Source organism: Chelonia mydas, chromosome 2 (assembly GCF_015237465.2).
Source record: "Chelonia mydas isolate rCheMyd1 chromosome 2, rCheMyd1.pri.v2, whole genome shotgun sequence".
NCBI lineage: Eukaryota > Metazoa > Chordata > Testudines > Cheloniidae > Chelonia > Chelonia mydas.
Window position 1 is genome coordinate 10,496,849 of NC_057850.1, and position 26,555 is coordinate 10,523,403.

The window sequence follows — 26,555 nt, forward strand, 5'->3', positions numbered from 1 at the left end:
AGGCCCCAAGTTAGTAATGACAGTATTTTATCTACTGTGATATCAGGCATTCTCCAGGGGCTTTATTTGGCAGGAAGACCTGAACAATTGTATATTACAATTGATAACATGGACATTCTCTAGTTAACTAAGGAACGCCTTCCTTTCAGCTTCAGTGCGGCAGAAATATAGTCTCAGTATTTGTTTCCTGTAAAACGAGATAATTTCTTGCAAGGTGTAAAACTTCAGTCTGGGAGTGAGACCCAAGAACCCCTTGATGCCAGCTGGCAGAAAGCATAGGGGGTGCATAACATTGTATAGGGATCCCCTCAATTTGGTATCTGCATAATAGTTCACCAAAGGGTGACATGAAGTCTCTGCCCAAAACCAGTGCTCTGTGTTGTCATAATCATAAAATATATGTATGGATAATATTTAAGGAGTTACATATCTATATGAAAAAATATGCTTTTAAGGTGTTAAGGCAGGTCACAGGAGGTGATATACCTCCAAAAATGTTTTTTATAGGCAGACGATAACTGTCACCTCTCTCCCTGTGTGCCCATTTGTGTATTGCATGCCTCATGTTGCATGCCTATTCGCATATTAAGCCAGCTGCGAATTGAGAGAGAGTGAAATCTGCAGGATGAGACAAACAGGGGAGTGTCCTGTTTATGAATAAAGACACAGGATTGCTTTGAGATATCTTGGAGTGGAGATAAAGACACTGAATCCTTTACGTGTGGGAGGCAAACTGGCAGTGTGCAGGTCTCATGGAAAAAAGGGTCACAGCCAGCCTGACTGTAAAGCACTGCAAGGATTTTGGGAGCCCAATATCCTAGATATGAAAGTACCTTGTTAATTAAGCCTGGACTGTAGAATGCTTATGATTCTTTTATATGTAACCATTTGTTTCCAATATTTTTACATGCTACTACTTTTATCTCTATGCTTTGTTAAATAGACTTCTATTTGATTTCACTATAAATGAATCTAAATGTTGTGAGTTAAGTGGGGCAATGACCCGAGGTGAAACTGGTAAACTGGATGTACTGCTTCTTTGGAAGCAATGGATTGGTGAATACTGTGAATGTCAAGTGGATCAGGGGTTGGACACTTCCAGGGGTGGCAGGTTTGTTGAAATTTTGGTGGTGCTCAGGACCCCCCCAGACTCTGCCCCCCACCTGTCTAAGGCTCCAGAAGGGAGTTTGGATGGGGGGAAGGAGGTCTGGGGTGCAGGCCCTGGTCAGGGGATTGGGGTGCAGGACAGATGAGAGGTTGGGCTCTGGGAGGGAGTTTGGGTGTGGGAGGGGGTCGGGGTGCAGGCTCTGAGAGGGAGTTTGGGTATAGGCTCTGGGCTTGGGCAAGGGGTGGGGGTGCAGGCTCTGGGCTTGGGCAAGGGGTGGGGGTGCAGGCTCTGGGAGGGAGTGCGGAGGGCTGGGGTGCAGGCTCCAGGCTAGGGCAGGGGGTGGGTGTGCAGGAGGGGGTGAGGGGTGCAGGCTCTGGGGCAGAGTTTGCGTGCTGGCTTTGGGCTGGGGCTGAGGGTGCAGGCTCTGGGAGGGGACAGGAGGGAGTGCGGAGGGAAGGGGTGCAGGCTCTGGAATGGAGTTTGGGTGTAGGCTCTGGGCTTGGGCAAGGGGTGGGGGTATAGGAGGGGATGAGGGGTGCAGGCTCTGGGAGGGAGTTTGGGTGCAGGAGGGGATGTGTGGGAAGAGGGTGAGGGTGCAGGTTCTGAGATGGAGTTTGGGTGCTGTGTGCAGGCTCTGGGCTGGGACAGGAGCTGGGGGTGCAGGAGGGGATGAGGAGTGCAGGCGCTGGGACTGAGTTTGGGTTCAGGCTGGGGGTGGGGGTGCAGGCTCTGGGAGGGAGTTTGGGGATGGGAGGCTGGGCGGAAGGAGGGGGTGCAGGCTCTGGGAAGGAGTTTGGGGGCAGAGGGAGAGGCTTCAGGCTCTGGGAGGGAGTTTGGGGGCCGAAGGGGGGGGGCGGTGCATGCTCTGGGATGCGATGGGGAGGTGCAGTGCTTACCTGGGGCTCCTAAGCAGGTTAGTCCTGGAGTCTCCATGTGCTGCTACCCCCAGGCACTGCCCCTGCAGCTTCCCATTGGCTGCAGGGGCATATGAGGCAGGACACAGACCCACCCCACCCAGGGGCTGCAGGGAGGGGCGGGCAGCCATGTGGAGCGAGCAGGGAGGAAGCAGCTCAGCTCCGCTGCACTGCTGGTGGTGAGTGGGGGCACTGGGCTGTTTTAAATGGCCCGGGGGATGCGCGGAAGGTGGGGCCGAAGGAGAGACCCGTCCCCAAACATTGCTGAAGCTGGGCCCTGGGCCAGGAATATTCCTGGTGCCCAGGCACCACAGACCCATAGGACTCGCTGCCCATGGACACTTTAGGGAATTGCTTGGAGGGCTCGAGGGTTGGAGTGTGCATTTCTAAATTGTAGTGTCACAGTGGTGCCTGTGAGGCTTAGAGGGGAGTGCTTGTGTTGTCTGTGGCCGGTGGAGCTGGGAAGCTGACACACATTAGTCACAGACAAGGCTTCTTCATGCTAACTGCAGCTGGTGGCAAGGTGCCTCATAACTCTGGGTACCCCAGGAAGCTTCACAGAGTGTGGTTGAAGGTAGTCCAATTGCTTGCTATTCAGAACAGTTCACTTGTTCAAAATTTCATGATCAGTATTGGCAGAGGATCTCTTTGATTGCCTCACAGTATGGTACAGGATCATATATTATATTTTATACTTTTTGCATATTATACCAATTAAAACCTATTTAATTAAGTAATAAACATATAAATCTCCCTACGAGATATTTATGTAAATCTATATGTAATCTGCATTAGTAGCTTCACATACAGATACATAAATAGTTGATACCAAGGACCAGATTCAGCAAATCCTGACCTCAGTATGAGTAGTGTTTGTTGAAGACTTGCAGGAGTGGCGTCTAATGCTGAACTCCCTTTACCTTTCTGTTTTCTTAATGAGGTAACAGATATGCAATTTTTTTTAGCGTTAGTGTGTCTCGTATGACTCATCATTTATCTCATGTTGTAGGTATGCATGCATGCCACCTCAAAGTAGTAAATTACACTAATTGACAAACAAAAGGTAAGGTCACTGCCCCTAAGCATTTATAATCTATGAATTATCAGGATACATTAGAGTTGGCGTTGAATCCTCATAAAATAAAATAAAAACTAGAGCTTAAAATAAGATAGAAGTAAATTAAATATTCTTGCAGAGCACTTAGTGAGGTGAGAGGTGAAGGAATAGCAACTGGAAAGAGAATATGGGCAAATGTCTCATGATATAGAGATGGATATTGCTGAGCTGAAGTTAATGTGGTTATATTTCGCACCAAAAAGTGGCTTATGGAATGCCCGATATACAGTGAAAGGATAGGAACATAGGAATGTCTGCTCTGGATTAGACCTGACAATGGCCTGTGTCATATGCTTCAGAGGAAAGTGTAAGACCCTTGCAATTAGCAGATGTAGATTAATCTCCTCCCTACATTAGGACTCATCCTGATCTCTACTGGTTACTTTGGTTTAAGCCCTGAAGCACAAGATTTAATATTCTGTCCACAAAGTTTATTATAATTAATTATAGCAACTTCAGATGTTCTTGGAATCCATGTCCAATCCCTTTTTGAATCTTATTAAGTTCTTGGTCTTAATGACCTTTTGTGCCAGTGAGTACCACACTTTAATTATATGTGTGAAAAATGTTTCCTTTGGTCAATTTTGAATTTCCTACCTTCTAACTTCATTGAATGTACCCTGATTCTTACATTAGGAGACAAGGAGAACAGAAGTTCCCCATCTATCTTGTCTAGATTGTTCATTATTTTATCTACTTTTATAAAATCCCCTCTTACTCATCTCCTTTCTAAAGTAAAGAGTCTTACTCTGTTGCACCGAATATCTTTTCTCCTCATTCATTAAGAATGGTTAATGCTCCCCACTTATGGAATTCAGAAGTGGGCCAGAATTCTTGCTGAAGGCTCCAGGTTTAAGCTCTGCCTTTCAGCTCAGGCCATTGTGAAATTTTCTCTGCTTGACCGTGGAACAAGTTGGTGGTACAGTTTTTCTTAACCAGTTTTTTTTAACTCCTTTATTTCCATGCAGTTGCAACTTAGTCGTCTTCTTTCTCTTTCCATGGGTTGGATGAATAGCAGCATGGTGGTTTCAACTGTCTGGATCAGCTGCTGCAGCACCTCCCTGGTGGAGTAGTCTACCCCCTTTAAGTCATAGCAGAGCTGTCACACAAACACCAGGCTAAATCCAAGAGGTGTTTCCTACTGGAGGCATTACATTTACAGGCTTCCTTTTCCCAGCCAGCCATAACACTGCCAGGTTATGGGTCTCAGAGTTTGACTCTTCCCCTGGCCCGAAGTATTTATGACTCTAATGCAGAAAAGCCTTGTCAGGAGCTTCTGAATTTTTGGGGAAAGAGTTTAAGGATGAGGAGGAAGCTATCTGGCCTAGCTCTGAGGTAAGTCCTGCAACAGACCTGTGCTGGAGGAGAAGAATCCCCTGAAATAATCTGAAGTTCCCCTCGGATACTGAAGTGTGTCCTCATCTCTAGGGGCAAAGAAGCACAGCTCCTGTATAGCTCCCCTTCCTCCCACTGTGAATCAGGGGATTCTCATGATACTCACAGGTATATCCTGCAAACCCCAGAGACTCCAGGACCCCGAAAGGCAAGACCAACTGTCCCCTTCACAAGGTAGTGATTAAGTATTTGTAATGAGCAAGTGGTTTGCAAATCAGGGATTAAACCCCTTCTCCTTTGCCTTCTCCCCCCCCGAGGGAATATTTGGTAGGGTTTGTCTCCTACACAGAGGCACTTGCAGTGCTCAGTATCATCCGTGCTGCTTCTCCCCCTCCCTGCAGCATATCTGGGCATGCAGAGAAACATGTCCCTCCTGTGCAGATCTATCTCAGGTGGAATTCCTATTAACTGCAGCTGTTCTGGGTTTCAGCTCAAGGACCTTCCAGGGAAAGGGGCTCAGATTTGAGGCAACAGCAGTATGGGAATTGGGCCTTCTGATCATCAGTTTTTCCCCAGCTCTGCCAGAGAAAGGGAACACTCTGAAAGGTGGGAAATGGTTTTCTCTCCCCATCTCTCCCATGCTTCACAGGCTGGCTCCACTTTAAAGCCTTAAGAACACATCAGGCCATCTGTGACCAGAACAGAAGCACATGAGCAGCACCATGGGATTGCAGATTCTGATTTATTGAGTAAAGCCCTGAGTGGTACTAGCTTGCTCCTATAGTACTTGGGTGCTAGCCAGCCTGGGGGAGCAAGCAGGCAGTCTTTCAGGCTTCCACAATCAGTGTGTATGTACCTGTACCCCATCTTTGATGCGTGGTCTCCATGCCAGAATGAATAGTGTACTATCTCCCCCCATACCACAGCTAGAGGAAGAAGTACTACACGTGCATACCCCATCATAGCCACGGAAAAAAGGAGAAAAACAAACAAACCCTGCAGGACTCTTCCAGGAGAGGATGTCAGTGACTTGCAAGGAACTTATTAATAATAATATATCTTCCTATTGAAGCATTATTAGGTTCTTGGTTTCCTGTTGATGCCTCCTTTTGAGGGGATATCAAAATCCAAATGGGGCCATCTGTTTAAACCAAACGTTAAACTGAAAGGTTTATGTAAAAACAAAGATTTCTTAAATTTTGGGAACTCAAGGTTGCTGCAAGCAATAGCTCCATCAAAGAGAGGAATATCGTACACTCATAAATGGGCTTCATAAATGGACCCATAAATGGGTCGGTCCTGGGGCCGGTTTTGTTCAATGTCTTCATAAATGATCTGGAGGATGGTGTGGATTGCACTCTCAGCAAATTTGCGGATGATACTAAACTGGGAGGAGTGGTAGATACGCTGGAGGGGAGGGATAGGATACAGAAGGACCTAGACAAATTGGAGGATTGGGCCAAAAGAAATCTGATGAGGTTCAATAAGGATAAGTGCAGGGTCCTGCACTTAGGATGGAAGAATCCAATGCACCGCTACAGACTAGGGACCGAATGGCTAGGCAGCAGTTCTGCGGAAAAGGACCTAGGGGTGACAGTGGACGAGAAGCTGGATATGAGTCAGCAGTATGCCCTTGTTGCCAAGAAGGCCAATGGCATTTTGGGATGTATAAGTAGGGGCATAGCGAGCAGATCGAGGGACGTGATCGTTCCCCTCTATTCGACACTGGTGAGGCCTCATCTGGAGTACTGTGTCCAGTTTTGGGCCCCACACTACAAGAAGGATGTGGATAAATTGGAGAGAGTCCAGCGAAGGGCAACAAAAATGATTAGGGGTCTAGAGCACATGACTTATGAGGAGAGGCTGAGGGAGCTGGGATTGTTTAGTCTGCAGAAGAGAAGAATGAGGGGGGATTTGATAGCTGCTTTCAACTACCTGAAAGGGGGTTCCAAAGAGGATGGCTCTAGACTGTTCTCAATGGTAGCAGATGACAGAACGAGGAGTAATGGTCTCAAGTTGCAATGGGGGAGGTTTAGATTGGATATTAGGAAAAACTTTTTCACTAAGAGGGTGGTGAAACACTGGAATGCGTTACCTAGGGAGGTGGTAGAATCTCCTTCCTTACAGGTTTTTAAGGTCAGGCTTGACAAAGCCCTGGCTGGGATGATTTAACTGGGACTTGGTCCTGCTTCGAGCAGGGGGTTGGACTAGATGACCTTCTGGGGTCCCTTCCAACCCTGATATTCTATGATTCTTTACAAAGACCCCATAAACCATAAGAAGGCTGGCACACAGCACTACAGTTTCAAAGCCTCAGCTATAGCCATTCAGACCAGAGGTTTTTTTATAGTTAGTAAGGAAGGCCTACTTTGTGGCGAATGAGTGATTTGTCATCTAGGAGTATGATCCTTGTTTGGAGTGAGACATCTCAGGTTCTGTCTTGATATGATTGGTGATGAGGAATGGATTCTAGCGTAGTGGCTACAAGTAACCCATGTTACACTCGTAAACAGCCATTGTTCATCATAAAGAGAGCTCATGCATCCAAACTTACAGCTGAGGTGATATTGCGGGAAAAATTAGACACATTAGTAGCTGAGAGGCAGAGAGGCCTCAATCCTCTTTATCAAAACCAGCATAGCAATTTGTTTGCCACAAACACCAAGGATATCCTAGAAGAGATTATTACCCGGGCAGAGGATAAAAACTGGAGCAGAAACTTCCAAGGAAAAGTAGATAAATTTTAGGGCTTTCAAGTGATTAAAAAAATTAATTGTGCGATCAAACAATAATAGAATATCATTTATTTAACTATTTTTGGATATTTTCTATGTTTTCAAATATACTCATAGAATCATAGAATATCAGGGTTGGAAGGGACCTCAGGAATCATAGAATCATAGAATATCAGGGTTGGAAGGGACCCCAGAAGGTCATCTAGTCCAACCCCCTGCTCGAAGCAGGACCAATTCCCATTTAAATCATCCCAGCCAGGGCTTTGTCAAGCCTGACCTTAAAAACCTCTAAGGAAGGAGATTCTACCACCTCCCTAGGTAACGCATTCCAGTGTTTCACCACCCTCTTAGTGAAAAAGTTTTTCCTAATATCCAATCTAAACCTCCCCCACTGCAACTTGAGACCATTACTCCTCGTTTTGTCATCTGCTACCATTGAGAACAGTCTAGAGCCATCCTCTTTGGAACCCCCTTTCAGGTAGTTGAAAGCAGCTATCAAATCCCCCCTCATTCTTCTCTTCTGCAGACTAAACAATCCCAGTTCCCTCAGCCTCTCCTCATAAGTCATGTGCTCTAGACCCCTAATCATTTTTGTTGCCCTTCGCTGGACTCTCTCCAATTTATCCACATCCTTCTTGTAGTGTGGGGCCCAAAACTGGACACAGTACTCCAGATGAGGCCTCACCAGTGTCGAATAGAGGGGAACGATCACGTCCCTCGATCTGCTCGCTATGCCCCTACTTATACATCCCAAAATGCCATTGGCCTTCTTGGCAACAAGGGCACACTGCTGACTCATATCCAGCTTCTCGTCCACTGTCACCCCTAGGTCCTTTTCCGCAGAACTGCTGCCTAGCCATTCGGTCCCTAGTCTGTAGTGGTGCATTGGAGGTCATCTAGTCCAACCCCTTGCTTAAAGCAGGACTAATCCCCAATTTTTTCCCCAGATCCCTAAATGGTCCCCTCAAGGATTGAACTCACAACTCTGGGTTTAGCAGGCCAATGCTCAAAACACTGAGCTATCCCTACCCCAAAGGGGAGGGGCTTGGAGAATGCAGGCATCAATCCTGCTACCTCTCGCGTACTAAGTGAGCGCTCTACCATTTGAGGTAATTCCCCAATGTTGATTTCATTCACAACACAGAATACAAAGTGTACACTGCTCACTTCCTATTTATTTTTGATTACAAGTGTTTGCATGGTAAAAAGACAAAAGAAATAGTATTTTTCAATTCACCTAATACAAGTACTGTAATGCAGTCTGTTACGAATATAGATTTCTGTACAAAAATACTGCATTCAAAAATAAAACAATGTAACATTTTAGAGCTTGCAAGTCTACTCAGTCCTACTTCTTGTTCAGCCAATTGCTCAAACAAGTTTGTTTACATTTGCAGGAGAAAATGCTGCCTGCTTCTTGTTTAGGTTATCTGAAAGTGAGAACAGGTGTTCTTATGGCACTGTTGTAGCCAGCGTCACAAGATATTTACATGCCAGATGTGCATGCTTCAGCCACCATTCCAGGGGGCATGCGCCCATGTTGATGATGCTTGAAAACCATCCAATGCAGTGCAGACCGACGCATGTTCATTTTCATTATCTGAGTCATGCCACCAGCAAAAGGCTGATTTTCTTTTTTGGTGGTTTGGGTTCTGTAGTTTCTGCATCAGAGTATTGATCCTTTAAGACTTCTGAAAGCATGCTCCCTACCTCCTCCCTCTCAGATTTTGGAAGGCACTTCAGATTCTTAAATCTTGGGTTGAGTGCTGTAGTTTCTTTAGAAATCTTACATTGGTACCTTCTTTGCATTTTGTGAAATCTGCTGTGAAAGTGTTCTTAAAATGAACAACATGCTCTGGGTCATCATCTGAGACTGCTAAAACATGAAATATATGGCAGAATGTGGGTAAAACAGAGCAGGGGACATACAGTTCTCCCCCAAAGAGTTCGGTCATAAATTTAATTAACACATACTTTTTTTTAACGAGCGTCATCAGCATGGAAGCATGTCCTCTGGAATGGTGGCCGAAGCATGAAGGGGCATACGCATGTTTAGCATATCTGGCATGTAAATACCTTGCAATGCTGGCTACAAAAGTGCCATGCAAATGCCTGTTGGTGACATTGTAAATAAGAAGACATTTGTAAGTTGCACTTTCAGGACAAAAAGATTGCATTATAGTACTTGTATGAGGTGAATTGAAAACTATTATTTCTTCTGTTTATCATTTTTACAAATATTTGTAATCTGTAATCAAAATATACACTTTGATTTCAATTACAGCACAGAAGACGATATATATGAAAATGTAGAAACATCCAAAATATTTCAATTGATAGTCTCTTGTTTAACAGTGTGACTAAAACTGCAATTAATTGTGATTAATTTTTTGAGTTAATTACATGAGTTAACTGCGATTAATCGACAGCCCTAATAAATTTTACTCTTAACAAAATCCTGACCATGACACAGACAAAAAGAGCAGTTGCATATGAGAGCGCACAATTCCTGTACAAGACTTTTCCTTCTGATCAGCCCTTTGTAACCCATGTCTTAAGTGGCTGGTAATAGTCACAGAAAGGCACAGGTCCCATGTTATGCACCAGTGCTCATCCATAGATAACAGTCTAATCAGTACCCTGTCCAGAGAAACAGACCCGCTCATAACTAGACTGCTGCTGGAAAGGATTCATAGCTACCAGTTCTTCAAAATGAAAAGCTTTTGATCCCAATGCAGAGAATTGCTCACTCAGACGTCAAAGCAGATGTGGCTATAGTTAATATTTGCAAAGATCCAAAACTTCATTGCATCAGTCATTTCTTGAGGGGTCATCAGTAGTCACTTATTCCCAATGTCTGGATTGCTAGTGCCATGCATCAGCTTCATCTCCTGAGTGGGTTTCTCAAAATACACCTCCTGAAATTCCTTTGAAGGACATAGAATCGTGCGTTTGATGCAATGTAAAATTAGATGTCATTCTCAGATCACATCCGAATGCCTCTTTGTGGGCAGGTAAGTACAAACAACATGCTGAACACCAACCCAGTTTTCACTATAGATCCTTGCATACTCAAGTGCCAAATTTAATCTCAATGACAAATTAGAGAAATCTGTGACTGGCTTTTTAATCGCAAGCTTTTGGAATTAGTTCCCGTACCCATTCAAGAACCACACTGCTTTTGTCATGAGGAAAAGATGATTCTTACATTCACTAACCCTTTTGTTCAAGTTAAGTTCCTCTTTCTACAATTTGTAGGAAATAGTTCTACCATGGTTTTGTTCGAAGCTTTTTGTGGCATAAATGGGCATTTCTAGAGCTCCAAAGAAAGATTCCAAGCAAATGGAGTACATACATTTGGTATGTCTTGTTCATCATTTTTTCAAAAATGCCAAGACCTTAAGCCCTCAAAGTCGTTGTAGGCAAGAAGTGAAAATCCTGCAATAGTTGGAATAATAGTAATATCTGGGAAACGATTCACAAAAGTCCCTAGAGGCATTGGGGGAGAAGGGCATGAGCCTTATCACTGGAAGATTTCCAAAGTTTCCATTCCTCTGCAATGGCATCCTTTGGTAGAAAGATGTTCCTGGGTGATAGGTTCCCTGTTATTGCTTAGTTTATAAAGCTCTTGCTTTATATGGGGGAAACTTCCATTCCTGCCTATGTTTCTACGATAATAAACTCTGCTTATCCCTCCCTCTCCCTCTCCCACACATTCTGGTGCGATTCACTGCTCATTCAGATTAGTAATGAATGAGAAGAGAAGCTGTGCAACAGAATGAGAAACTTCTTACCTGATAATATTCCTTCTGTTAGCAGCTTCTCTCAGAATTCATCCCAACCTGGTAGTCTGTTAAATGACCATAATATAAATTGAATTTTTTCTCTAAAGCAGAGGTGGGCAAACTATGGCCCGTGGGCCACATCTGGCCTGCGGGACCATCCTGCCTAGCCTCTGAGCTCCCGGCCGGGGAGGATAGCCCTCAGCCCTTCTCCTGCTGTCCCTCCTCCCTCGCAGTTTTAGCTCACCACACGGGTAGCGCAGCTTGCGCCCACCCACCTCCCAGGCTTTCCAGTAAACCTGTCCTGCCTGTCTGAGTGGCCTGGTAAGGGGGGGGGGTTGGATAAAGGGCAGGAGGTCCTGGGGGGCAGTCAGGGGACAGGGGGCAGTTGGATGGGGCAGAGGTTCGGGGGGTGGGGGCAGTCAGAAGACAGGGAGCAGGGGTGGTTGGTTAGGGGGTGAGATCCCGGGGCGTCGGGGAGGTCCCAGGAAGGAGGGGGACAGAGAGCGGGGGAGGGGGGGGAAGGTTGGATAGGGGGTGGGGTCCTGGCAGGGCAGTTAAGGACGTGGGTCCAGGGAGGGGGTGGTCAGGTGACAAGGATTGGGGGGAGGGGTTGGATGGGGCGAGGAGCAGGGGGGAATGGATAGGGAGTGGGATCATGGGGGGTCAGTTAGGGGCAGGGGATTCCAGGAGGGGGCAAGGAGCAGGGCGGGTTGGATGGGTCTGAGGTTCTGAGGGGGGCAGTCAGGGGGTGGAAAGTCGGAGGGGGCAGGGCCCTGGCTGTTTGTGGAGGCGCATTCTTCCCTACCCGGCCCTCCGTACAGTTTTGCAACCCTGATGTGGTCCTTGGGCCAAAAAGTTTGCCCACCCCTGCTCTAAAGGGGACTTTGATATATGTTGTTTTATGTTAATTTAATACATCATATCAAGTATTCTTAATGCATAATAATTGGTTGCTGGAGTGTTTCTACAGCTGTGGAAGAACTCTTTTGGTGGCCTGAGCTGGAGGACAGAGCTTAGCCCTGGAGCCTCCAGCAACAACATTGGACCACCTCCAAATTCCAAGGGTCAGGTACCTCACTTTAAAAATAAAATCACCAAAAAGCTTGGTAGAAAGTTGTAAATTAATGGAAAGAGTTAGATAACTAAACGGAACAGCTTCTGTGCTTGTAATCGACATAATTGCAATATAAGTATGCAATAGAAGTAACTCTAGGAGAGGTATTTGTATGTTTCTACCCCTCCAAGACTTCTGTTGCCCCCCTGAAGGAGAGCAGAAAGGAGAAAAAGTCAGCTTTAAAACAGCCCTCTCTTCATTCCAGTCCCTTCTAAAACCCCATATTTTCTGTTTCCTAGGAACGAGTTGATTTTATACAAGGACTGATTTTTTTTTTTTTTTTTTAAGAGAGTTTTCTTTAATGCAGTCCTCAATAATGAGCGCATCAACAGTGATCTTATTACTGGAACCCTTGTGCTTCCATTTGCATTACATCTAAAATTAGATTTGTATTAGCTGCTTAGGACAGGGATTATATATTTTGTTTGTCCTTTTTTAAAGGTACTAATACTCTGTTACTTACACATAGTAGCTGAGAATGAAGTGAGCAAGAGCCTACAGTGAGATAAAAAGATAAAAAATTACTTTGAAGTACTTCCCTACATAAGTATACCCAATAGAATAGTAACTCTTAGGTTTGCAGCTAGAAATTATATTGGAAAGTGAGAAATGTAAATGTGGGTACTCTGACCTGGGCAATTAAAATGTGACACCTTCAGGAGCTAGTGAGGCATGACAAGACATTCTTCTTACTTGTAACTTTAATTTTTGTGTATTATATCTGAGTCGAAACCTGCATATGAAATGAGAAGAAAAAGGGGTAAGCTGTAACTCTCATGCAGTATCGTCTATCTTAGGTACTTATATGACCCCCCTCACTGTAGTATCTGAGTGCCTCATAATCTTTAATGTATTTATTCTTGGAATTCTTGCTAAACCAAATACTATTATCCCCATTTTACAGGTGGGGAAGAGGGGCACAGAAAAGCTAAATGACTTGCGTCAGGTTCACAGGAAGTTTGTTGGCAGAGCTCAACACTGCTTATGAGCCACTAACTTCAAGTGAAGTCCCCAGCTAGGATTCAGTGCAACGGTAGAGAGGTTTTTCTTCAGAGGATGATAACTTTAACAGGAGTAAGAATACCTCTGATGACAGTACATGACATTTCCTCTGCACATAGGCTACAAAGGGGTGATTCCTAAATTGATAAATTTAAAATATTTTAATCCTGATGACCTCAGACCCTCAGCAGAAGATTGAAGTAGAGGACCTAAAAATACTGGAGGATTGAGAAATAAACCAGATTATATGATAAAGAGCTGCCTGTTCATAGCTCTGAAGAATGGGAATCAGGTGGACAGGAAAATTTGCCATACCTGGCTTCGGTCACCATTAGCAGGTGGCATAACCCACATGGCACTGTTTGGAGCTGTTTTCTAATTATGATGTGCTCAGTGTTGTAGGAACTGGAGGAGAGTTTTGGAAGTGCTTGTATTTCTTAATTTTTTTTTTTGTATCTGACATTGAGTGTTGAAGATAATCTATTCAAAAAAGACTTTAATTAGAGTCAATGCAATGAATTTGTGAGATCCGAGGTAAAGCAAATGCAAGTATTCTAATGTTGTCCAGGTAACGCAGCTATGCCCCAGACTTCACGTTCAAGCTGTTCAGACTTTGAGAATAGTGGAACAAGGAATTTACAAAACACTAAGTTTATAGAAAAAGAGCAGTGGTGGTTGCTGTGAATTTATTGAAAGTTTGACAAGATTGGAATTTACATTAATTCCTGTTGTCTTAACTTTTTATTTAAATTCAGCCTCTTACCTCTCTGCTGTCCCTGTGGAACTGATTTCAATGCTACTGAGGTTTAATTTAATTTTATTTATTGTATAATTAATGATGTTAGGATGCCTAGTGCCTTGAATAGGCATCATCATTATTTTAAATCTAAATAAATAAAATAGTTTAGTCATTTATCAATGTACCTGTATTCCACACAAATGTGGAGCTATCACTTCTAATATGTTGAAATATTACATAAAAACATTAGATCCGTAAACTGAGATTTTTTTTTTTTTTAAAAAAAAGTAATTCGATAGGGAAAGTAATGCCACATTATTGAAAACTATATCACTTCACACTTTAAATTTTCTTCCTTTTTTTGGAGCCATTACACATTGTGCCCCATCTATGTGCTTCAGGAAACTGAAGGTTTGCTTAGCATACACTGAATGTCTGTGTTCTTTTAACTCCCTGTGCATATGTTTTTCTCTCTGCCCAGTAATTTAATTGAGGATAGACATTGGCTGGTGTTGACAGCTTGATTTTTCTGTTCATATTGAAGTATAGATTTAATAGTAATGTCACAGTTACAATTCAGTATAAGTGTAAAACATTGCAAACTACATTATAGAGCCATTTTATTCATTATACCCTGGCATTTATTTTACCTTTAATCCATAAAGTATACCAAATCAGAAAGTACATGGGTATCTGTAACAGTACTAAAAATAAAAACGTGCATATCTTGAAGTGATTCGAGATGAAATATTCAGTTCACTGATTACTAAAAAGTATTACAATTATTTGCCATTTTAAAATGTCTTCAGCAATCCCAGGAATTGTTTATAGTAATTTTTAAAGATTAAAATAATGTAGTACTTTTTAATATATGCTGAAGAAATTTGTGACTTTTTTCCAAGGGTCTCCTGACAACTGGAGTAGAATTTGAATCTCTCCCTGCAGCTCTTTCTCTACCTGCTGAATCTGGCCTCTACCCAGTGACCCTTGTTGGTGTTCCTCAGACTACTGGGCAGATCACTATCAATGGTAAGGATCATATCTTTTACAGTTCTCATCAGGAAAATAGGCACAAGTATCTTAAGGCATTGTGGGTTTTTTTTGATGTAGTAGTTAAATTAATATTTATTTTATATTTCCACAAAGTCAGTATTTAAAAGAACTTACAAAATAATCCTTCATCAAGAAGGTAGTTCTACACAGAATGAGAAAATAACCCATGATTCTAAGAAATACATCACTTTTGTTTAGATGTGTGTGTTCATTGCTGTTACTACATTAAAATGCTAAACCTGAGGGGAGAGGGAAAGCTAAATAACTGAATAGTCTACTGTATTAGCAAACAATGGTGTTAAAATGCTGGCCTGTCTACACCTGTACTCCTAGCATTGCTAGAATATAAGGTCCCAGAATATCAGTTCATGACTATATTTTTTAAAAATGCATGAAAATCGTGGACTGTTACTTCCACAAAAGACAAAAGTACAGGCGTAAATGCATAACATTTATCTATACAATGTGATACGTTATACTTACATAGAGTCTTTCTTAGGAGGATTTGAAAATGCTTTACAAAGTTTGTCTCTTACCACTTGTGTAAGATATTTTCATAGGAGAGGTTGTGATTTGGCCAAATTAATTTCCTTTCAGAATCTGGTCACTAACATGGTGTACAAAAATCGATGATTAAATCAATAAAAATTTTAATTAAAACATCTTTTAAGTTTTAAAAGTAAACCTACTTAACATTAAATTTGAAATTGTGAAAACCTAATTGAAGGCTTAATCCTATTATAATCTATTAAAATCATTTAAAGTAAATAAAAATATGCTGTATATGTTTGTTGCTGAAATTTAAAATAAAGTCAAACCACTGAACTGATAAAGGTCACTGGCTAAGGACCTGGAACCAGAGTTTGTTGAAGTACTTTTGAAGGCAGTAGCCTCTTCTGCAGGCGCAGAGAGACTGTTCTTCGTTTCAGTTTGTTCAACTAGTTCAGTTCAATGACTAAATAAAACCTAGATGTGAGAAGATGAGATCTACTAGTTCTAAAATCTTGAAGCACATGGTGTGACCAGAAAGAATCTGTTCAATTTACTAACTTGGAAAAAATCAGTTAGTTTTAAATGCGAAACATGTTTTGATATACACTTATATACCTAGTACATTTTCAGGTAGACTTATTTAAAAAAAAAAATCAAATGCTGTTTTTGTGAATTTTTAATAGAATTCTAATTTTCATCCAAATAGAGCTTGACATGAGTCACATCTAAAAAATTAATCATTTAATAAATAAGGAATGAATCAGTCACCATTTTCTAACATTTTAAAAAAAAAGTAAAAAAGGAATCTGTATAAATCATAGGACTGGAAGGGACCTCGAGAGGTCATGTAGTCTAGTCCCCCGCACTCATGGCAGGACTAAGTATTATCTAAACCATTTCTGACAGGTGTGTGTCTAATCTGCTCTTAAAAATCTGTAATGATGGAGATTCCGCAACCTCCCTAGGCAATTTAGGAAAATAATTAAAGCACAAATACAAAACAAGATTGAAATTAGTGATTTTAAATCAAGGTTTCCTGCTTGCTGATTTCAATCCTCAATAAAATTGGTCATTTACAGCACTTTGATTTAAATCAATCCACCGTCATCACTAAACTTTTGTAATTAATTCCTTCATGAAGCAAATAGTTTCAGGACAAATTGGCTCTTTTCTACCTTGAAATAGGTTATCATACTTCAGTCTTTGGAGTCTTCAGTGATTGTCTTCTGGATAATCTGCCAGGATTAAAGACGAATGGCTGTGCAGTAGAAGTCATTCCAGCTTTGCCAAGGCTGCAGATCAGTACCTCTCTACCAAGGTAAGAAATTGAATGAGGTACGGATTTCATTTTTGATAAACTAGAAAATGGTGCATTGGTTATAATGCTGTTTCTGGCTATACAAATTGCTTATTATAACATGGGTATTTAATCACTGTATTTATACAGTATAGTCTAATTTAGTGAAGTAAGACATGTACATTAAAATCAGAGTGGCTTGAAATTGGGTTTGTGCCCTTATTTGCTCTTTGTGTAGTATAAAACTGAAAAAATTGTGTGAACATTTTTCACTTTTTTTAAAACCCTAGAAATATTAGGAATGTCAAGTCTGGTTTTCCTTGATTTTATTGGTTGACTTAATGTGGTCTCAGAGAGTATTTACTGATCTCATACTTTAATCAAAGAGGAGTGATGTTGAGTCTTCAACAAGTTTCTACTAAGTTTTCATTAGGCACTGTTGTTAAATAGGTAACTGTATACAACATTTCGAGTTTGGGCCAGGGTGTTCCTATAATTCCTTTCTGTTTCATTAACTTCAGAGTAGGAGTGTCATTTCATTCTGACTGTCTACTCAAGCAAAGTCTTCAGTATTAAGTTGTATATATCGTTTTTAACCAAGCTGTACGTTGGGCTCACTGTGAGCCCTCATTAAAATGTTATGTTAAAGGTTGCTTCTAGTTAATGGATTTTATTGTAAATAGTTTTATTTTGTGTGTGTGTCCAGCAAAATTATGAATTTAATCTCCCAGGCTCATTTTTAAGGTGTTATGAAGGTTTCCTTTGAGGATGAAGACTGAGGTCAGGTTTGGAAAGATGATTTTGTGAAAATTGTTCGCCCATAGGTGATTATGTGTTTAATCATTTTTCTGTATGAGTTTATTTGAGAGTGTAGTGATTGTCTGGTTTCACCCACATAGTTGTGCCATGTAGTGCAGTGGATGAGGTACACCACAAGTGATAGGCATGTGTAGGATCTTGAAAGGTTAGTTGTAGGTGGGTATTGATCATCGTAGCAGTGGAGGAGATCTGTCTTCAGGTTTTGCATCTGTTCAGGCAGGGTCTGGTGCCACTTTGAGTTGGTCTGTCCTGGTCTGTGGGGAATTAGTTTCTGATGATGAGCTTGGAGAGGTTGGGAGTTGTTTGAACCCCAGAAGAGGGGGTTCAGGAAAGATTTCTTTTGGGAAGTGGTCCCCATCAAGTATGGGTTGCAATTATTTAATGATACCCTGGATCATTAAACAATTTAATGCTATACACTAAAAATTGTCTTAAAAAGATGCTGGATATATGGCCTGTTACTTGTGGCACCTTAGAGACTAACCAATTTATTTGAGCATGAGCTTTCGTGAGCTACAGCTCACTTCATCGGATGCATACTGTGGAAATTGCAGAAGACATTATATACACAGACAAGCCATTTACAACGCACACTTTGCTTCTCTACAAAAGAAAAAGGACACTAAACTTTCTAAACTACTACATGCTACAAGGGGCCACAGCAATGGTTCCCTCAACCCACCCAGCAACATTGTTAACCTATCCAACTATACTCTTAGCCCAGCAGAAGCAGCTGTCCTATCTCGGGGCCTCTCCTTCTGCCCCTCCACCCCCACGAACATGATACAGTTCTGTGGTGACCTAGAATCCTATTTTTGACGTCTCCGACTCAAGGAATATTTCCAAAATTCCTCTGAACAACATACTAATCCACAGAGGCCTCCCGACCAACATTACAAAAAGAAGGATTCTAGGTGGACTCCTCCTGAAGGTCGAAACAGCAGACTGGACTTCTACATAGAGTGCTTCCGCCGACGTGCACGGGCTGAAATTGTGGAAAAGCAGCATCACTTGCCCCATAACCTCAGCCGTGCGGAACACAATGCCATCCACAGCCTCAGAAACAACTCTGACATCATAATCAAAAAGGCTGACAAAGGAGGTGCTGTTGTCATCATGAATAGGTCGGAATATGAACAAGAGGCTGCTCGGCAGCTCTGCAACACCACTTTCTACAAGCCATTACCCTCTGATCCCACTGAGAGTTACCAAAAGCAACTACAGCATTTGCTCAAGAAACTTCCTGAAAAAGCACAAGATCAAATCCGCATAGACACACCCCTGGAACCCCAACCTGGGATATTCTATCTACTACCCAAGATCCATAAACCTGGAAATCCTGGGCGCCCCATCATCTCAGGCATTGGCACCCTGACAGCAGGATTGTCTGGCTATGTAGACTCCCTCCTCAGGCCCTACGCTACCAGCACTCCCAGCTACCTTCGAGATACCACTGACTTCCTGAAGAAACTACAATCCATCGGTGATCTTCCTGATAACACCATCCTGGCCACAATGGATGTAGAAGCCCTCTACACCAACATTCCACACAAAGATGGACTACAAGCCGTCAAGAACACTATCCCCGATAATGTCACGGCTAACCTGGTGGCTGAACTTTGTGACTTTGTCCTTACCCATAACTATTTTACATTTGGGGACAATGTATACCTTCAGATCAGCGGCACTGCTATGGGTACCCGCATGGCCCCACAGTATGCCAACATTTTTATGGCTGATTTAGAACAACGCTTCCTCAGCTCTCGTCCCCTAACGCCCCTACTCTACTTGGGCTATATTGATGACATCTTCATCATCTGGACCCATGGAAAAGAAGCCCTTGAGGAATTCCACCATGATTTCAACAATTTCCATCCCACCATCAACCTCAGCCTGGTCCAGTCCACACAAGAGATCCACTTCCTGGACACTACAGTGCTAATAAACAATGGTCACATAAACACCACCCTATACCGGAAACCTACTGACCGCTATTCCTACCTACATGCCTCCAGCTTTCACCCTGACCACACCACACGATCCATCGTCTACAGCCAAGCTCTGCGATACAACCGCATTTGCTCCAACCCCTCAGACAGAGACAAACACCTACAAGATCTCTATCAAGCATTCTTACAACTACAATACCCACCTGCTAAAGTGAAGAAACAGATTGATAGAGCCAGAAGAGTTCCCAGAAGTCACCTACTACAGGACAGGCCTAACAAAGAAAATAATAGAACGCCACTAGCCGTCACCTTCAGCCCCCAACTAAAACCCCTCCAACGCATTATTAAAGATCTACAACCTATCCTGAAGGATGACCCAACACTCTCACAAATCTTGGGAGACAGGCCAGTCCTTGCCTACAGACAGCCCCCCAACCTGAAGCAAATACTCACCAGCAACCACATACCACACAACAGAACCACTAACCCAGGAACCTATCCTTGCAACAAAGCCCGTTGCCAACTGTGCCCACATATCTATTCAGGGGACACCATCACAGGGCCTAATAACATCAGCCACACTATCAGAGGCTTGTTCACCTGCACATCCACCAATGTGATATATGCCATCATGTGCCAGCAATGCCCCTCTGCCATGTACATTGGTCAAACTGGACAGTCTCTACGTAAAAGAGTAAATGGACACAAATCAGATGTCAAGAATTATTCATAAACCAGTCGGAGAACACTTCAATCTCTCTGGTCACGCAATCAGAGACATGAAGGTTGCTATTTTACAACAAAAAAACTTCAAATCCAGAGTCCAGCAAGAAACTGCTGAATTGGAATTCATTTGCAAATTGGATACTATTAATTTGGGCTTAAATAGAGACTGGGAGTGGCTAAGTCATTATGCAAGGTAGCCTATTTCCCCTTGTCCCCGTCCCCCCCCCCCCCCCCCCCCCCGACGTTCTGGTTAAACTTGGATTTATGCTGGAAGTGGCCCACCTTGATTGTCATGCACAGTGTGGGGAGAGTGGTCAGTTTGGATGAGCTATTGCCAGCAGGAGAGTGAGTTTGTGTGTGTGTGTGGGGGGGGGGTGAGAAAACCTGGATTTGTGCTGGAAATGGGCCACCTTGATTATCATGCACATTGTAGGGAGAGTGGTCACTTCAGATGAGCTATTACCAGCAGGAGAGTGAGTTTGTGTGTGTATGGGGGTGGGGGAATGAGAGAACCTGGATTTGTGCTGAAAATGGCCCACTTTGATTTTCATGCAGGTTGTAAGGAGAGTGGTCACTTCGGATGAGCTATTACCAGCAGGAGAGTGAGTTTGTGTGTGTATGGGGGTGGGGGAATGAGAAAACCTGGATTTGTGCTGGAAATGGCCCACTTTGATTTTCATGCAGGTTGTAAGGAGAGTGGTCACTTCGGATGAGCTATTACCAGCAGGAGAGTGAGTTTGTGTGTGTATGGGGGTGGGGGAATGAGAAAACCTGGATTTGTGCTGGAAATGGCCCACTTTGATTTTCATGCAGGTTGTAAGGAGAGTGGTCACTTTGGATGGGCTATTACCAGCAAGAGAGTGAGTTTGTGTGTGGGGGGGCGGAGGGTGAGAGAACCTGGATTTGTGCTGGAAATGGCCCAACTTGATGATCACTTTAGATAAGCTATTACCAGCAGGAGAGTGGGGTGGGAGGAGGTATTGTTTCATGGTGTCTGTGTATATAATGTCTTCTGCAATTTCCACAGTATGCATCCGATGAAGTGAGCTGTAGCTCACGAAAGCTCATGCTCAAATAAATTGGTTAGTCTCTAAGGTGCCACAAGTCCTCCTTTTCTTTTTGCGAATACAGACTAACATGGCTGTTACTCTGAAACATGGCCTGTTACTATAATCTAACCCACTAATTTCCCCTACACACACACCCCTTTTTTTTTTTCTATGACTGCAGGGTTGTTAACGGGCCACATCACCTTGAGTGGTCTCTTAGAATATGCGTTAACTACATATGCTGAACAATCTGTTCAACCTTGTATTTAGCTGTGATACTGTGAGTACCTTTCCCAGATCTGAAGAAGAGCTCCTTGTTTGTCTCTTTTACCAAAAGAGGACAGTCCTATAAAAGATATTACCTCACCTGTCTTGTCTCTGAAACATACATAGGGTACTTGAATGTCAAATATAGATACATATTCTGAAATACCTTAAAAACCTACTGTGAATACATGATTTTCTGTGAAGGCAGCCTTTTCATAATGATTTAACAAACAAGGGTGTTAAAAGTATATGTGAATTTTAAATTACAGAACTCATAGATTTACCAACTATTAATCTCAATTCCTTTTGCCCTCAAACCCTTGTTCTCCTCTGTCTCCTTTCCATCAATATGAAGAATTTTCAGTTTCCTCAAAAAACCGTAACCCCGTCTCTCTCGCTTGTCCTGTAGTCCTCCTCCCATCAATTCTAAAGCTCCTTTAATAGTCAATTTACATTCACTGTTTGAACTCCTCTCATCAAAATCCCTCCAGGATCCACTCCAATCTGTCTTGTGCCCTCTACACTCCTCTGAAGTTGCATTTACCAAGTTCTCCAATGACCTCTTCCTAGTTTAATTTGAAAGTATTTACCCTATCCTCCTTGATCATCGCACTACCTCAATATCATACAACATCTGTTAATTTCAATAATTGACTGATAAGATGCATTTGCTGTTGCAGAAATTCTTGGAGAATCATTTGGAGAAATCTTATCTCTGAAAATTCATTTTCAGAGAAAGATATTTTTCCTAGAGTATATTAAAACCTTGGTGAATAAATCCACTTTATTTTCCATTTACCATATGAAACACACTTAAACCATTATTTCAGAAATCTTCAGTCATTTAACTTGTTAGTAATAGTCACTTAAGCAAACAGCTTCTTTCTGAGTGAACTCCTGGTGACTGTACAGTCAGTCACTACTGCTCTCCTCTTCTTCATGTATAACGTAGTTGAAGTCTACGTACTTAGTTCTACTTACCCCGGTGTCTTCGCTGTGGTAAGTCGACGGCTGACGCTCTCCCGTCGACTCTGCCTGTGCCTCTTGCCCTGGTGGAGTACCGGAGTCGATGGGAGAGCGCTTGGCGTTAGATTTATCACATCTAGACTAGACGAGATAAATCGAGCCCCCGCTGGATCGATCCCTGCCCGTCGATCCAGCGGGTAATGTAGACAAGGCCTAAGACTGAACCTTAGGCCCCTTCTCGTGTGGCTAGAGTCAGTTTAGTCCCCGAGCAGACATCACTTGGACTCAGTACTTACCATCCCTCCCCTTGTCTTCGTTTTTCTGGCCTGGTGGAAGGAGCCAAAGTCAGTAATGATGGGGGTGGGGGGTGGGTGTCCTTCGTGTCCCCATAGCAGTCAGTGTCTTTAGTCTTGGATACATCCAACATAGGGTGGGGAGCCCACCTCAACAACCTTAGGACTCAGGGCCTCTGGTCTCGAGAAGAACTCTTCCTGTACATAAACGTTAGGGAGCTCAGGGCAGTGTGCCTGGCTTGTCAAGTGTTCCTTCCCAAAGTTTCAGGCAAGGTAGTTCAAGTTGTGACAGATAATACAGTGGCCCTGTTTTCTATCAACAAGCAAGGAGGGCCCCGATCCTCCGCCCTGTATCAGGAGGTGGTTGATCTATGGGGCTTCTGTGCAAGACACTCAGTTCATCTCGAGGCGTCTCACCTCCCAGGAGCCTGGAACATGTTGGTAGATCACCTCAGCAGGTCTTTCTCTCACCAAGAGTGGTCCCTTCACCCAGAAATCATCAGTGTTATCTTTCAGAGGTGGGGGCCTGTTACCCAACATAATTATATCTTTTGACTAGAATTTTCATAAATTTGAAATATTGCAATACATTCCAGTTTAACCCACTTTACATAACTGACACTAGCTTTAGTAAACCTATGGTAATGAGTGTGGGAGGTGGCCCAGGGTAGGGCAGAGGATGGGGTGCAGGTGTGAGGGCTCTGTCTGGGGGTGAGGGCTTTAGGGTGGAGCTGGGGGTGAGGGGGTTCAGGGTGCAGGAGGGGGCTCCATGGGAAGGGCCTCTCTCTCCCTCTGCACAGAGTTCTGGGGGAAGGGTCCATCTCTCCTGGCTGGCAGCAATGAGCTCTGGACCTGGGGGAGAGGCTTGCAGCAGCCCTCCAAGCCCCAGCTTGCTCCCCTCCCCAGTTCCTGCCCACCCCCTACCTCTCTCCTCTCCAGGTCCCTGCTGCACAGCCCTTTAGAGCTGCTGCACGGCAACAATTGTTACACTTTGAATCAGCAAGGTCACCCAGTGCCTGACATTCTGCGACCCAGTATTGGATCGTGACCCGTACTTTGAAAAACACTGTTCTAGGGAGCATTCACCCTGGTGTCTATCCCGAGTCCCTTTCTCAGTTGAAATATTTTTTTAAAACTTTATTTGTTTGTTCCACGCCACTCTTAGTTGACATTCAGTAACCAAAGTACTAGATAAACCTCATTTGAAAAATTAAATAACATCCAACCTTTAAAATTCAGTTTTTTAGGTTTCATCTTGCTTTCCCCCACCCTTGCACAGTTCAGTTTTGTTACATAAGCAGCAATTTGTTTAGCGAACTCGCGCAGCTAGAAGTGAATGCTTTTATACCCTTTCAAAACTGTGATTATGAGCTTATTAGTTCTTGCTCCTAATAGTTCCTGAATAGAGTAGCCACTAAAAATTAAGCTGGAATTGAAGAGCTGGAGAAGGAGTATAAGATGAAGCTAGCTGCAGTTTTTTTTTTTTTAAAGGTTCTGTATTTTGTAAACCACCAAGGACAGGTTGACTGGATTCTCTGATTTCTGTTACGTTTTGTATTGTGGTTAGGTTCTTAAGATGTGATTAATGTTTAACACAGTATTTAATTTGCATATCTATCTTTGTTTATAGGTCTGCTCACACATTGCAGCCTTCCTCAGGGGATGAAATTTCCACCAGCGTATCTGTCCAGCTTTATAATGGAGAGACCCAGCAACTTGTCATTAAATTAGAAAATATTGGAACAGAACCTCTGGAGAAACTAGAGGTCACAGCAAAAACAGTCAACTCAAAAGGTATGTATGCTGGTGTCTGATTAGAAAAATCCCTTGCTTCAAGAGAAGCGTGTACAAAGTGGTTGTGACAGACTGTCTTAGTGGAGTGATGTTTCAGAATTCAAGTAACCCTCTCCCCTAATAAAGATTCAGCGGGTTCATTTAGTTGGACATCAATGTCCTCTTTGGACATCAGATCCAGTAAACATCAGTATATTCTTGATTTTCAAAAACCATGTGAAAGTAGATTTGAAGTTAATGCCACTTTGACAGCTTTTATTCTAAATCAATGAATCTTAACTTTAAAGTAGACAGAAGCAGAAATCTCATCTCTAAAACCATCATTTCTTATTATAATATATAATAGGAGCCAACGATTGTCTAGCCATTGACTATGGCTACATTGACTATGAAGAAATCAGATAAATGAGATGGTATTTTGTAGAGAAAGGGAATATGCATAAGCAAGGTGGTTTATTAAAGAATAATCTTGTTTTAACCCTAAAGTTTCCTTACTTGAAAGACTTAATAGAGGGGAAAAAATGCCCAGCTGCCATCCTAGTCATAGTTTCTGCAGCAGGAAAAAATGTGGAAAAGAACAATTGATAGAATATGAGAATGAACAAAATAAACTATTTTGTGAATTAAAAGGATAGTTGAAAATGAAGAAAGAATAGGACACAGGCATAAATTTTCCTGTCTCCATGTATTTTTTTCTAAGATTCTGTACTCAAACCCGCCTGTGAAGGCATCATTATGAAGATTATATTAACAGAATAAATGTAGAATCAGATGAAAGCAAGTTAGTGTTTTCTTACAATGGACATTACATACACAACTATATTTTTTGTTCCTTCTTAATTGCATAGTGAGAAAATAAAATTTGATGATTTTTCTTTACTGAGTATCCAAGATTGCCATTTCTACACTGGGATTGCCTCTTCTCTGCAGCTTCAGAAAACAGGACCTGCCGATCATCTGTGAGGGGCTCTCTGCCTGTACGGAGAGTCCCCAGGGAGATTGCATAGATTGCATTAAAAAGCTGAAAAGTATCTTGTCATTACTATAATTGGTACTATAAAAATATTTACAGGCCCCATCTGGGATTGACATCCACATTGTTATGCAGTGTACACACACATAATAAAAAGATAAACTCTACCCAAAGAGCTTACAATCTTGATACTGCGAGAGTTGTGATAGGCACATGATAGTAGTTCTAATACTATCCCTGTGTCTTATAAATTTGTGTAACGTAACAGATTAATGTCTTTTGAATTAGAAATTTGGGTTTCCATAAACAGGGTGGGTTGGAAACGTGCGCCTGGATACTAAGGCAAGAAAAATCATCAGATGTCTATTTTATTTTCTTACATATCCAGGCTTGCCATTCCTACAGTGGAATATTTATAGCGTACTAAGCATAAGCATTTAAACCATAAGAAAGAGCTTCTGATAACCATAAGAAAGAGCTTCTGATACTCATTTCCACTGTGTAGTATTCCAAGTATCTACTGGGGCTCTTTCACTGACATCAATGCTGGGTGTTCAGGGAAGGTGCATGATGCAGGCATCTTTCGGAAAACTGGACTGTATAGAAAGCTGCACGCTAGGACTTTCTTTCCAGACCAGAAGATTCCAATGGATGATGTGAAAATTCCCATAGTGATCCTGGGAGAACCCACCTACCCCTTTTCCCGTGGCTCATGAAGCTTTATACTGGGACCTAGACAGCAGCAAGGTGCACTTCAACAGCAGACTCAGCAAGTGTCAAATGACCGTTGAATGTGCCTTTGGTCGATGTGGCTGGTTAGACCTCAGTGAGGAATATATTCCAATGGTCATCGCAGCCTGCTTTACTCTACATAATATTTCCGAACTGAAGGGGGAAAAGTTTTCCCAGGGGTGGACCGCTGAGGCTGATCAGCTGGCTGCTGATTTTGGGCAGCCAGATACAAGGGCACAGCGGGAGGCTATTGGAATCAGGGAGGCTTTGAAGGAGCATTTTGACAGTGATTCCCA

At 42.7% G+C, this 26,555-nt stretch overlaps 1 protein-coding gene across 8 annotated transcripts in view; it reads left to right on the forward strand.

The window, feature by feature from the left end:
- TRAPPC9 (trafficking protein particle complex subunit 9) overlaps positions 1-26,555 on the forward strand; it is an 806,968-nt gene that overhangs the window by 121,558 nt on the left and 658,855 nt on the right. For all 8 annotated transcript variants that reach the window (XM_037891970.2, XM_043539048.1, XM_043539044.1 and 5 more), the window contains exons 13-15: positions 14,752-14,878; positions 16,580-16,712; positions 24,391-24,554. In XM_037891970.2, coding sequence (XP_037747898.1) covers positions 14,752-14,878; positions 16,580-16,712; positions 24,391-24,554 — 424 coding nt within the window. The remainder of the gene's footprint in view (positions 1-14,751; positions 14,879-16,579; positions 16,713-24,390; positions 24,555-26,555) is intronic.